This window comes from Meriones unguiculatus, chromosome 10, assembly GCF_030254825.1.
Source record: "Meriones unguiculatus strain TT.TT164.6M chromosome 10, Bangor_MerUng_6.1, whole genome shotgun sequence".
Lineage (NCBI taxonomy): Eukaryota > Metazoa > Chordata > Mammalia > Rodentia > Muridae > Meriones > Meriones unguiculatus.
Window position 1 is genome coordinate 16,284,480 of NC_083358.1, and position 13,904 is coordinate 16,298,383.

Consider the following 13,904-nt stretch of genomic DNA (forward strand, 5'->3'; position numbering starts at 1 on the left):
TTCAGAATGGACAACGACTTGAATACACCAGAGTACCTACTTTGCAAGTTCAAAAGCCCCAGGCCCAGGCCCAACACAGAGCAGTCAGTTCCCATCAGAGGAAAATGAGCCCTGAGGTTTCTACCCTCACAGGTGGGACTAAAATCTTTACGAAAGAGCCATTTTTGCCTCTCTGGGCCCTTCCTCCTTTCTTCGAGTGGGGACCAGCAAGGCCTTCACAGGGCAGTCTGGGACTCAGATTCACTAAAGTGGCTGGCACCTTGATCTTAGACTTGCAGCCTCCAGGACAGGGCAGAACTCAATTTCTGTTTGTTGGGAGCTGTCCCTGTTGTAAATCAGGTGATCTCCACCTGCCTTCCAGTGACTCAGCTGAAGTTCTCACCTCCACGGCCAGGTGCAGCACATTTCCACTGATGCTGTGAGCTGTGCGTCCAAAGGCGTCCCTGACACAGCGGGGTGACGGTGGTGCCCACCTTCAATCCCAGCAGAGACAGAGGCAGAGGCAGGTGGGTCTCTATAAATCGAGTTCCAGGACAGCCAGAGCTGTTACACGGAGAAACCCTGTCTCGAAAATTTAAAAAAAAGGTTCCAGCCCGGATCGCTCTCTGTATCTTGTTTGTACTGTCTTCCTCGCCGTCTGTCTCTAATTCTCTGAGATGGCCTTTCGCTCTCCCGGCCTCCCCCAACAAACCTCTTGCTTAGATCATCTTAGCATCATACCTCAGCTGCTAACCTGCCAAGGTACCTTTCTCCCCTTTACCCCGATAGTCACAACATGGGTGTTCTGTTGTGGCAGCACCAGACCGATGCAGGCACAGACTAACACAAGTGGGGCATCCTGCCGGGTTGGTTGTGCTGTCTCTCTCCTAAATCAGAAATAAAGAGAAAACTGGGACGCTGTGGTGGTTTGAATAAGAATGGCTCCCAGAGGCTCATGTATTTGAATGCTTAGTCATCAGAGAGTGGCACTACTTGGGAGGGATTAGGAGGTGTGGCCTTGCTGGAGTAGGTGTGGCTTTGTAGGAGGAAGTGTGTCACCAGGTGCAGGCTTTGGGGTCTCAAAATCCTAAGCCAGGCCCAGTGGTTTCTCTCTCTTCCTGCTGCCTGCAGGTCACGAGTAGAACTCTTCTGCTCCTTCTCCAGCACCATCTCTGCCTGCCTTCCTCAGATGTGGAGTGTCAGCCATTTTGGCCTGAGTGTCATTGTTTGGAGCCCATTAACAGTTCCACTTCCTGGTTTTGCTGCTCTTATAAGGGCCAGAGTTCTGCTTTTATACATTGTTCCTTTGTATTTCCAGGCTTTCTCTTTCCATACAAAGTCTCTTGGCACACTATGGGCACAGGGAGGTGGAAGGAGCGGGGCCACTTTCCACTCTCCTGCAGAATCTACTCTTGTTAAGAGCATGAGAGATGGGACCCACGAGGGCCAGTTCTGAGATTTGACATCTTCCTATGAGGCCACCAATCAGGTTGTCTTTGGAAGCCTTTGTACAGAGGAAGGTTGGTGCCCTGAGAGGAGAAGGGATGCCAGTGTCAGCAAGGAACATTCAGGTCCTCAGGTCTGGCAGCAAGTGCCTTAACCCCATGGGCAAGAATCTGAACCATTTTTAGATTCATTTCATGTGTATGAAGGTTTTGCTTATACGTCTATTTGTGTACGACCAGTGTGCTTGGTATCCTCGGAGGTCAGAGGAGGGCATGGAGTCTCCCCAGGAACTGAAGTTACAGATGGCTATGAACCACGGTGCTGAGAATCAAGCCCAGGTCCTGTGGAAGAGAGGCCGGTGCTTGTAATTGCCGCGCCATCTCTCCAGTTCGTAAAGGCTATCACTCAACTTCAACACACAGATCTGGTGGGGGGGTTTTCTGCACTTAGTTTTGGTTTGTTGGTTGGTATGTATAGGGTCACACTATGCAGTCCTGGCTGGCCTGGAAATTGCTTTGTAGACCAGGCCTCAAACTCAGAGATCTGCTGCCTCTGCCTCCTGAGTGCTGGCATCAAAGGTGTGCTCCACCATGCCAGTACTCAAAGCTTCTTTCATTTTGGGTTGTGAGCCTGGGCTCTAACAGCTGAGCCATCTCTCCAGCTCAAAACTTCTTCTGATCACTCTTAACATTAATTTTACCCACTGAATTCCTACATCAAAATCTAGAGTTTTCTCTCTAGTCCCTGTTAACCTCTAACCCAGTTCCCTGGAGGAACTTCACACTTTCCCGTGTTTCCATAAGGGGCTCAGAGAACATCATCTGTCTGGCTTCCTTCGCTGGCTTCGCATTTTCATGACTTGTCTGTGTTGGCAGGCTGGATTCCTTATAATTGAATAATACCCAGTCGTGTGTCTGGTCTGTGTTTTATGCACCCAGCTACTCACTGGTTAATTGGCAAGGGGTGGGTGGTGCTCCCACTGGCATTGTGTGTGAACTGTGCTCCTGTGTTCATCAGTGTGTGACTATTTGCTCAACTGCTTGCTTTTGTGGATTTTTTTTTTTTTTTTTTTGAACTGCTAGGTCATAAAACGCTGCTATCTTTAGCTTTCTGGGAGCCAGCAAACTCTTCCACGGCAGCTGCTCCGTTCACATACCTTTGCATTCTGGCCAGCATTCATTCTTTCCTGTGTTTTTGTTTGTTTGCTCTATTGACGAGCTACATCCCCAGACCCATGTTCGTGCTTCAAATTATAGGCTAGTCGTGGTGGCTCATGCATCTAATTCTAGCAAGGAAAGTAAGGCTAGCATGGGCTACATGATAAGTTTTAGGTCAGCCTGGGCTACAAAGGGAGACCCTGAAGGCACAGGAAGTGATACCTTGCTGTGGTTTTGCTTTGCATTTTGTTATCACTGATGCTTCTGTCCATCTTTTCATGTGTGTATCGGAGCTACCCGGGGTTACATCGTGAGTTCCAGGCCAGTCTGAGCTACAGTGTGAGACCTGGTCTCCAAAAGCAAAAACAAAATTCTCCAAGTCATTGGAGGAGGATTTCTGTTTGGTCGAGACCTCAAACTCCCAGCAATACCCCTGCCTCACCCTCTAGCATACTGGAGTCATAGGTGTGGGCCACCATGTCAGGTTTGAAAACATTACTTCGAATTTAGTTGTGTGCTATGTATATGAGTGTTTGCGTGTATGTACGTGCACTGTGTGTGCCTGGTGCCTGCAGGGGCTAGAAGAAGGCATTAGATCCCCGGGAACTGACGTTACAGATAATTGTAAGCCGCCATGTGTGTGTTGGTGGCTGAACCTAGGTCCTCTGCAAGAGCTGCAGTTTCTTAACTCCTGAGCCATCTCTCCAGCCCCCCAAAAAAGAGTCACAGCATGGTAGATGGAAGAGTTTTAACAAAGCTATTTTTGCAGAGGTGGGTGGAGCTTGTGGAAGCCGGCAAAGGCTAGCAAAAGACACAGGGGCTGCCAACAGTAGGCCTACAGTCCCAAAAGGGACAAGGATCACGGTGGTTACAGAACACAGAAAGAATGGATGGTAGCGAGGGCCTCCTAAGGAGACAGACAGCCACCTACCACCCCCGCTGGTAGGAGACAGAGAAGAAATCCTTTTCTCCTGAGGCAAGCCAGTCTCACCCAGCACCCAACTGAAGCCTTTTACCAGCTGAGACTCAAGAATCCTAGCATAAGGAATTCCGTGGAAGTTGCTTACAATTTTTCTCTTGTATGAGATATTTCAAATGAGGATGTTAAAATGGCAGTGAATCATGCTGCAAACCATGTGTATATGGACCTATGTGGACCTTGCCCCTTCCCATCCACAAACCTGCAATTTTCTAGGAATCTCAAAAAGAAAAAAGAAAAGGAGAAGATAGATAAGCAAAATCCCATTTGCAGTACAAGACATGTCCCCGCTCCCTTGTGCAACCCTTGGGACCCAGGGCTTTATCTCATCAGACTGCAATCCCATCCAAGGTACCCTATAATTTTACTTATCAAGAAAAGAAGGAAAAGAGAGAGAGAGAGATGAGAGAGACCCCAGGCAGCCCTCTGGGATGTAACTTAGAGCCTCTTCAGTTGGGAGCCAGACAACCCTTGTCCTGGAGTCTGGGATGAGCTTAGCTTTCACAGAAGCCAGAAGAGACAATGATTTACAGCTGCTTTTGTCTTCTGCCCTGGAAAAATCCCCTAGGCAACAATAGTCCAAATGTCTCAGCCACCTGCTTGGAAAGGCTAATGAGAAGAGTGTAGCTCTTGAGAGGTTTCAATAAGTCACCCTGGCTTGGAGCTGAGGCATGGATTTCTCACATCAAAGTGGCTAAGGGTCACACCCCGCGGTCAGCTGCACAGCCACTCCAATGGGGCAAGCCTGAGTGGCGGCTAGGGAGATCTGCTGGCCCAGGGCTCAGGGTCTGCAGGCCCTTCCCGGGCGGCCTGGCTGCTGCTCTAGCTGCTGGAATACTGACTGTCCTGAGGGACATCTGCTCACACTGAACCTTGAGTTAAAGACCAAAACAAATTCAGATGAACAGCTTTGCTCCAGCAGCCCTAGTGGCACGTGTCCCTATTGACTCAGACTCAACTGTGCTACTGTCAAGGAGGCTTGATGACCAAAGGGCCCCAGGGCCTTCTTAGAAGAACACTCCTCCTCAGTTCTTGCCTATCCTTCATCCTTCCTTTCAGTGTTATTCTTTTAGACGCGCTCTCCAACCCAAGCTAGCTACAAACTCGCTAGGTAATCCGGGCTAGCCTCTAAATATTTTATTTCTCCTTATTTGTGTGTGTGTGTGGGGGGGGGTGCGGCTGTGTCTGTATCCAAGAATGTGCACATGTGTGTATGCTCAGAGGGCAGAAGTAGAAGAGGACATCAGATCATCTAGAGTTACAGATGTCGTGAGCCACCAGACACAGGTGCTGGGAATCAGACTCTGGGAGAACAGCAAGTGCCTGAACTGCTGAGTCATCTCTCAAGTCTCTTATATAATTAAAAAAAGAAGAAGAAGAAAAAGAAAAAGCCCTTAGCCGGGGCTCACCAGACCCTAGGCTATCCTCACCATCTGCAGGCCTCTGTCTCCACAGCTCTGGCATTATAGGCGTGTGTCACTGCAGCTGCTCTCCCTGCTCTGTCACCTATGTGGACAGTGAGGCCTCTGCAGCAGCCAAAACCCCTCTCCTCACTGCTTCATGTTCTCATCGCTTTAGGGTCCCACACAGGCGGGGATGCCATGTGCTCTGGGGCCCAGCCTAGGACAGTGCATGGCCACAGGACAGAGGGGACTTGCATGCACCCTGCTGAGGACACTTCCTGCCAGCGCGCCCTCTGTGGCAAGGAAGAGAGTCTGTCCTCTGGGTAATTCTGTGCAGAAGTAGAGCTTCGTTTTACTGAAACAAGGCTCTGCGCCAGTGAGAGGGCTCAGTGGGTGGGGGCGCTTGCCACCAACCCTGACAGCCTGAGTCCGATCCCTGGGACCCACGTGGCAGACAGAGAGAACTGACCCCTACAAGTTGCCCTATGGCCTCCACATGCACACCATGCCGTGCCCGTGTGCCTACCCCCATATGTAAAGAAATGATGCCAGAAGAGGGAGTTGGATCCCCTGGAACTAGGGGTTCAGACTGTTGTGAGCAGCTATGTGGGTGCTGGGACTCGAACCTGAAAGAGCAGCCAGTGCTCTGAACCCTTCAGCCGTTACTCCGGTGCAGTAAATATATCTTTTTTTAAAAAAAAAAGAAACTACACCTTTATACAAAGACAAAAACTGTCTGTCTTCCTCTTCCTCCTCCTTCTCCTCCTCTTCTTTTTCTTTTCCTCTTCCTCCTCCTCTTCTTCTGAGACAGGATCTCACGTAGCCTAGGCTAGCCTGGAGCTTGCTACGTAGCCAAGAGTGACCTTGAACTTCTGATTCTCTTGTCTCTGTCTCTGAAATGCTTAGATTATGGTGTACACCACTACATCTGGTGTATGAGGTGGTGGGGTTGGACCCAGGGTTTCATGTGAGTTAGGCAGGCACAAGGCTAATCCCATAGATTGTGGATTATCAGAGGGGTAAACCCCGTTGATCACAACAGCCTCATTGCTGTTACTGTCCTGTTGCCTAGGACCATCCTTTCTCCTCCCCTCTGCACTCAGGCTGTTTGATGGGACTGATCCTTGGACAATCCTGACTGTAATCCTTCGTGTTAAGTGAGTGAAACACATCTGTGGTCATGGGCCATCCACCCGCTTGGAGGCCTCCCAGAGACCAGCTTCTTTGAGTCCGTCCTGGGACGGCCTTCGGTTAGGAGCTGGGAAGCCTTCCTGTGTCCTCAGGACGGGCACTGAGTCTCATGTCCACCTGCCAGAAAGAGTGCGCCAGCAGGGCTCTGCAGGATGTGCTCCTGCTCAGCGGGGGTCTTGGGCACGCTGGGCGGTACCAACATTCACGGACACTGTTCTATCAGGGCAGCTGTCCTCTTCCCATGGGTTGGGCATTACAGGCTAAGAGCCAAGCAACACTGCGATAAGGGACTTGGCCCCCACTTCCGTCCAAGGTCTCTGGATAACAGGGAGGGTGGCTCTTGGGCCTTTCTGGTTGGATAGGGTCGAAGGGATTGGGTAGGGCTTGAGTACCCTAGGGGACATAAAAAGAGCCTCAGAGTAGGCAAACCTCACTTCCCTGACCAGCACCATGGCATTCCTGTGGCTCTTGTCCTGCCTTGCCCTCGTAGGGGCCACCTTTGGTAAGTGCTGGGGCTCAGGTGGCTGGCTAGGCCCCATCAGAGGGGGGAGAACAGAGGGGGTTTGTTCTGAGAGCTGAAACCCCATCCTTCCGGTTTGAACCTCATCCAGTGACTAGTACCCTGAAGCCTCAGGGAGGACGGGAGTCCTAGGACTTTCTGGGGTCTTATGCCTCTCTTCAGGAGCAAAAAAGACAAGCCTGGGTCCAGCTGTGGTCTGTAGATCCAGATGTGGCTGAGGTAGAGGGGCTATCAGACAACAGAAGCCAGCTGGCAGGTGCTAAGCATTCAGTTTTCTTTCTGTTGTTTGCTTTGCTTTGTTTTGTTGTTTGAGACAGGGTCTCACTCTGTAGCCCTGGTTAGCCTAGGCAGGTTCAAACTTAGAGTGGTCCTTTCGCTTCAGGCTCCCAAGTGCTTATACCAGCATTTCCGCCTTAACATTCTGCTTTTCATTTCTAAAAAGAAGAAAATAGCTACTAAAGACAAAATAGCTAGTAGAAGCAAAGAGGTGTGTGTCTGCAGTCCTAGCACTTGGGGAATAAATGCTTCTTGCAGAGACAATGTCTTTTGAAGCCCATCCTGCTTCTCCTGCCTTCATCTCCCAAGTGCTAGGACGACAGGCCTGTGCTACCAAACTCAATTTCAGAAGAATCTCTACCCCTCCCATTTTTTATTCTTTTTTAATTTTTTATTGCTGTTGCTTATTTTGTTCTGAAACACCGCCTCACCTTCTTGCTCAGCCTGGCAGCTCCTGGGCTCAAGCAATTCTCCTGCCTCAGCCCCCAGAGCAGCTGTGACTGCAAGAATTTGCCACTAACCCAGCCTCAGATACTTCTTTAAAAACGAGATTTTAACCCAGATTCAGCCTAGCTTCCCTTTGCTCCCTCCCCCGTCCTGTTCTGAGTCATTTCTCTTCAGGCTTATAAAAATACGCTACATACTTATAAACCCATAAGCAAAGACCCTTAAAACCACACAAATAGTATTTGACTGTGTCAGTCTTACAACATGCTCTTTTCCCACTCAGAATGTTGTAGATTGGCCCATGTTGCCATGGAGACCCAGCTCATTCACTTAAATATACTCTGCTGTGAGAATACGTCACCCTTATTCCTCATTTATTGGCTAGTCTAAAAATAGGTTTTGTGACTTTGTGGGGGGTACCTCAGTCATCACTGAGGGGTCTTGCCCATTTCTGGGTCTCTGGGCATAAGAGGGACTGGTGCTGGCCCTTGAGCAGGTCAGAGGACTTCAGAAGAGAAGTGGTCACAGGGCCACACTGCTCTAATGCACAGCCAAACTGCGGAGCCTCTGCGCAGATCTTGGCATGCCCACGATGTCTGACTGCTCCCTGCTTGTCTCCCTCTTCTGTGAGGTGATTCTTCATGGTGTAGAATCATGTCCCCCTTTCCTTCCTCATTTTTTAAAATTGAGACAGGGTCTCACTATGCAGCCCTGGCTGGCCAGGAACTCTCTGTGTAAATCAAACTGGCCTTAAAGTCAGAGAGCTGCCTGCCTGTCTCCTGCCAGTCTCCAGTCTCCTCGGTGTTGAGGTTAAAGAGGTGTAACAACATGCCTGGCACAAAGTCTAATTTTAAATTAAGGGACCAAGCAGGGTGATGGTGGCACACACCCTTAGTCCCAGCACTTGAGAGGCAGAGGCAGGTGGATCTCTGTGAGTTTGAGGCCAGCCTGGTCTACAGAGTGTGTTCCAGGACAGCCAGCGCTATACATAGAGAAATCCTGTCTTGAAAAACAAACATAAACAAAAGTAATTGGGCCGGGCGGTGGTAGTGTGCCCCTTTAATCCCAGCAAGAGACCAGCCTGGTCTTTAGAGTGAACTCCAGAACAGCCAGGTTACACAGGGAAACTGTGTTTCAAAAAAAAAAAAAAAAAAAAAAAAACACATAAACACAATTAAAGAAATAAGGAACCAAGTTGCACGTGGTGAAGTTACTGAAATATGTAGGTACCATGGAAATGGCCGGCAAGGAAGTTCGGCCTGATTGTCTAGCCTGTTTTCTGTTCCTTCCCCTGCGGCGTGCCTGGGTGGGGGCGGCCATGCCTCTCCGTTCCTGTTCCTGGGAGGATAACTGGAGCTAGCAGGCTGTGCCTGAGGGACCCCTGAGCCACGAGGCTGACGGGAGCCAGCTGTTTCCAGGAGAGGTGGCCTGACCTCTGTGGGGTCCTGAGTTGGCCAAGGAGTTCTACCACAGCACCCCTATCTCCCCAGGCTGCGGGGTGCCCGCAATCCAACCCGTGCTGACCGGTCTGTCCAGGATCGTCAATGGAGAGGACGCTGTTCCTGGCTCCTGGCCCTGGCAGGTGTCTCTGCAGGTGAGAGGGGCATTCTGGGAGCATGAATGCACTCTCTGGGGTGCTGCTGGGATGGAAGCCACTGACCTCGCTTTCCACCCATCCAGGACAAAACTGGTTTTCATTTCTGTGGTGGCTCTCTCATCAGTGAAGACTGGGTAGTCACTGCTGCCCACTGTGGGGTCAAGTGAGTCCCTGGCTTTACCTTGGGGTTCTGCTTCCAGCTTTATTTGGGGCTGGGGAGCGGGTCAGACCCATTCTTCAGCCTCATCGTTGGATGTCTCCATGGCTAGGACGTCTGATGTGGTGGTGGCTGGAGAGTTCGACCAGGGCTCCGACGAAGAAGACATCCAGGTCCTGAAGATCGCAAAGGTACAGGGGCTGCTGGGTGGGTGAGGGGCTCAGCCCACAGGCCAGGAGCAAGCCCAGGCAGCTGCTGGAAGGAGCTGGGGCCAACAGGAAAGGAACTGGTCTCCCGGACCTCAGCAGAGCCCAGCTCCTCCCAGATCTCAGCTGAACGTCTGGTCCCCACAGGTTTTCAAGAACCCCAAATTCAATATGTTCACCGTGCGTAATGACATCACCCTGCTGAAGCTGGCCACCCCTGCCCAGTTCTCTGAGACTGTGTCTGCCGTGTGCCTGCCCAGCGCTGACGATGACTTCCCTGCTGGGACCCTGTGTGCCACCACTGGCTGGGGCAAGACCAAGTACAATGGTGAGTGGTGTGCTGTGTGGCCTGGCCACAGCAGGAGCTGGCTTCGGGTCCCGCTGCCCAGAGGGGCAGGCTTCTCCAGCTGTGACCACCATGGTGCTTTTTCTTCCTTCCTTTTTTTTTTTTTTTTTTTTTGGTCTAAATTTCAACATGAATACATCTTTTCATTTCTTTTTTTAAATAATTAATTCAGTTTTATTTCATGTCCATTGGTATTTTGCCTGCATGTCTGTCTGTCTGCGAGTGTCAGAGCCCCTGGAACTGGAGCTACAGACAGTTGGGAGCTGCCATGTTGGGAGCTGGGAATTGCACCTGGTTCTTCTGGAAGGCCAGCTAATGCTCTTAACTGCTGAGCCGTCTCTCCGGCCCATTTCCCCCATTTCTTAATTAGAATTTTCTTAATTAAGGCTGGGCACAGTGGCACACTTTAATCCCAGCCCTTGGGAGGCTGAGGCGGGCACATCATGTGAGTTCCAGGCCAGCCAGAGTTATATAATGTGACACTGAAAAAGAAAAATTATTAACTAGTAATCTATAAAACAAACAGCTATCATGTGTCAGTTAAGACTTAATGTTTTAAAACTCACCCAACACAAAGGGGTGCTGATAAGATGGGGCCTGAAGGAAGCCCTCAGCTCAGCAGGAGGTGTTCTCCTCTCTGACCCTAGACCCGATTGTAAGCCCGGTCGTGGGTCTCTAAGACTCCAGCAGGGTGGGGTCTGTGCTCTCTTGAAACCTTGCACAGTCCCTACCCAAGACCACACAGGACCAATGCTACAGCCCCGCTTGAGGCCTGGGCCCCGCCTGTGTGGAACCTAACAGCAGCGCCCCAAACAGATGCCTGGAAGGACCCGTGGTGGTACCGAGCAGGCTGGTGGGCCTAGGGACCCTGACTCCACCCCTCTGTCCCTGTAGCCGCCAAGACTCCCGACAAGCTGCAGCAGGCTGCCCTGCCCATCGTGTCTGCCGCTGAGTGCAAGCAATTCTGGGGCTCCAAGATCACCGATGTCATGATCTGCGCAGGCGCCAGTGGTGTCTCCTCCTGCATGGTACCGCCTCCCGCCCCACCCACTCACAGACCTACCTAGCTTTGGTCAGGCTAGTGGGGAGCCCAGGCCCCCGGTAGTCTGTTCCCACCTCCCTCTGCCTTTCCCTACTGAACCTCATTCCTTCCCAGTGCCCGGAAAAAGGTAGGCACCCCTGAGAGGCAGCTCTGCCCAGTCTGGTGCCACAGTACCCAAAGAATACGCACTCTCGCCACCAGCCCTGTGAATTGTATGTGTCTCCTACTCACAGAGGGACGCTAGCCGTGCCCAGGAGGACACGGGCACAGCTGGGCAGCTGGGGCTGTCAGTGAACCCCGAGGAACTTCCCTACCCTTTCCCTTGCACCCCACCAGGTCAGATTGGAAGACAAGTCGTTTTCCTCTCTCTGCAGGGTGACTCTGGTGGCCCCCTTGTGTGCCAGAAGGATGGCGCCTGGACGCTGGCGGGCATTGTGTCCTGGGGTAGCGGTGTCTGCTCTACTTCCACTCCCGCTGTGTATGCCCGGGTCACAGCCCTCATGCCCTGGGTGCAGCAGATCTTGGAAGCCAACTGAGCCCATGGTTTTTGTCTCCCCATCCAAGCATCTACAATAAAACCATCGAATTAGAGCACTGACTCCCTGTGCGTCTTTGTGGGCCAGGGGGTACGGCCTGAGACTGGAATTACCCCGTCATCCACCAAGGGGGTCATATTACTGGTCCCTTTCTAGGCTACATATACCATGACGGCCCTTCTTTCTACCTCCTTCCTCCCTGGGTCGGAACTCAGGCTGCTGGAACCAGCTAGACCCACAGTATTCTCTGGAAGGCAGTGGTCCTGGGGCAGTCTGCCATCCACAAAGGCCTGACGGCAAACCTCATGCTGGAGACATCCTCCTCTGCCTTCTGGCTCTTTCTCCCCACATTCTAAAAGCGCCCTTCCTGCTTCAGACCCCACCCCTGCCTTTGTTCCGGACTGCGAGCTCCTCATCGCAGCCCGGCGCGTGAACTCCACCATCCTGTCGGCGTCCATGCTCCCGCCTCTCCTGGTCCACAGTATTTTCCGCCCCCGGGGAGTTTAGAGGCTGCTGTGTGATGCCAGCCTCCCATCTGGCATCAAACAAAGCAAAATAGGGAGTCATTTCATAGTCCAGGCTGTCTTTGAACTTGCAGTCCTCCTGGCTCCACCTCCCAAATGTTGGGGGTTGGGGGAGTTAAAGGTGTGAGTCAGCACACAGCCTCTCATTTTCAATAGTCACATAATTTTTTGTTGTTATTGTTTTTTATTTGTTCAGTTTTTCTGTTTGTTTGTTTTCTTTGCAGAATTATTTCTTTTCTTTTGTTTGTTTTTTTAGACAAGGGTTCTCTGTCGATCAGGCTGACCTCAAACTCACAGAGATCCTCCTATCTCTGCCTCCCAAATGCTGGGACTGAAGGCTTGTGCCACCATGCCTGGCCACCTCACTCATAGTTTTGAAGGATGTTTTGCCATAGTTTGCATGAACGTTTTCCCCTGCCCTCTGTTTTCTCTTATTTCTTGAGAGGTTGTCCCAGAGCAAAGACAGTAGAGGCAGCCCAAGGCTAGCTCAGGAAAGGACCTGGTTAAACTGCCCCACAGTTAAATGTGCCTACCTCTGGCCTTTGCCCAACGCCTTTCTTTCTATCTTTCTATCCATCTGTACTGGGAATGGAACCTAAGGCCTGCCTGCCAGGTAAGCGCTCTATGACTGAGCTATATACTCAGCCCTCACTGTTACTTGTTTTGTTGTTTTGTTTTTTTAAGACATGGTCTCTCTCACTGTGTCATTTCAGAGGGCTGGGAACTCACTGTGGAGATCAGCCTGGCCTCAAACGAAAAGAAATGCAACTGCCTCTGCCTCTGCCTCTGCCTCTGCCTCTGCCTCTGCTTCTGCCTCTGCTGTCTGCAGAATCAAAGGTGTGCGCCATCACATCAGGCCTCCTTGGTGCATTTAAGAGGGTTTTTGCGTTTTTCTTTGGATGCTTCCAAGACTCTGCTTGGCTTGAGCCGGTTGAGGTTTGGTTCTGTTCATTTACTGCACCCCAGCACCTTGTGAATATCAGGCCAGTACTCTGTCACTGAGCCACGTCCCCTGCCCATTATTTTCCTCTGTGATTCATCCTTCTTGAAATTCACTGAAATACATACATAAATTTGAGATAGGGTCTTAATATGTAGCCTTGGCTGACCTGAAACTCTTCAGTTCTAGTTTGTAGACCAGGCCAACAAAGGCTACACAAAGAAAGCCTGTCTCGAAAAACATTAAATAATAATAATAGTAATAATAATAATAATAATAATAATAATAAATTTCAACAAAAATTAGAGCATCCAAAACATTGTTTGCTTTTTAAAACTCATTTCAGAAGTTTTCTGAACCATCCTCTTCCCAAATACTAAGTCTGCCTGTTCTCTGCTGCCTCGGGGACTCTACGTATGCATATTAATTAAAAGGGGTTAAATGATGACCTACTTATGCATATTAATTATAACGGGTTAAATGATGGCCACTGGGGGCATTTCATCCTTGTGTTTGGAACTTGTAAATGCTATTTTGTAAGAAAGTCTTTTTTTGTTGTTTTTGTTTTTTCTATGTGCATTAGTGTGACAGTGTCAGATCCCTTGAAATTGGCATTACAGATAGCTGTGAGCTGCCATGTGGGTGCTAGGAATTAACCTAGGTCCTTTGGAAGCACAGACAATGCTCTTAACCACTGAGCCAGCTCTCCAGCCCCGTGTTGTTTGTTTTTGAGACAGAGCCTTGTATGTATCCCAAGTTGGCTTCAGACTTTCTATATACCTGAGGATGGCCTTAAATGAAAAAGAAATAGTAAGATTATTTATTTATGGAAGGGGGAGGGAGCCCAGGGAAATGAGGGTAGACACTAACGGAGGCGGGAGGAGGAGCTCCACCACCCAGGCCGAAGGAAGGAAGCTGTGGCGTGAAAGTCACTCCAGTGACTGCACAGTCCTGGGATTCTGGTAGTAGCATGAATGTATGCTCGGGTTAAAAGCTCATCCAAGTGTACATTCCTGAGGTGTGCACATTGAAAAGCCCACGGGAGGAAGAGGGCAAGATTGCCCGGTGGGAAGAAGGCTTCTTGTGGAAGCAAGAGGACAGTTGTTAAACTCTTGGGGCCCAGTTAAAAGTCAGGTACGGCTGCACGTGCCTGGAACC

The 13,904-nt window shown here is 50.5% G+C and overlaps 1 protein-coding gene across 1 annotated transcript; it reads left to right on the top strand.

Annotated features, from left to right (window-relative positions):
- Positions 1-6,589: 6,589 nt before the first annotated feature.
- Positions 6,590-11,337, top strand: LOC110554750 (chymotrypsinogen B). Its single transcript, XM_021647579.2, has 7 exons — positions 6,590-6,657; positions 8,889-8,992; positions 9,079-9,158; positions 9,265-9,343; positions 9,506-9,686; positions 10,599-10,732; positions 11,121-11,337. Exons 1-7 carry the CDS (start codon positions 6,606-6,608, stop codon positions 11,280-11,282), a joined length of 792 nt encoding a protein of 263 aa, XP_021503254.1. The 5' UTR covers positions 6,590-6,605; the 3' UTR covers positions 11,283-11,337.
- The last annotated feature ends 2,567 nt before the right edge of the window (positions 11,338-13,904 follow it).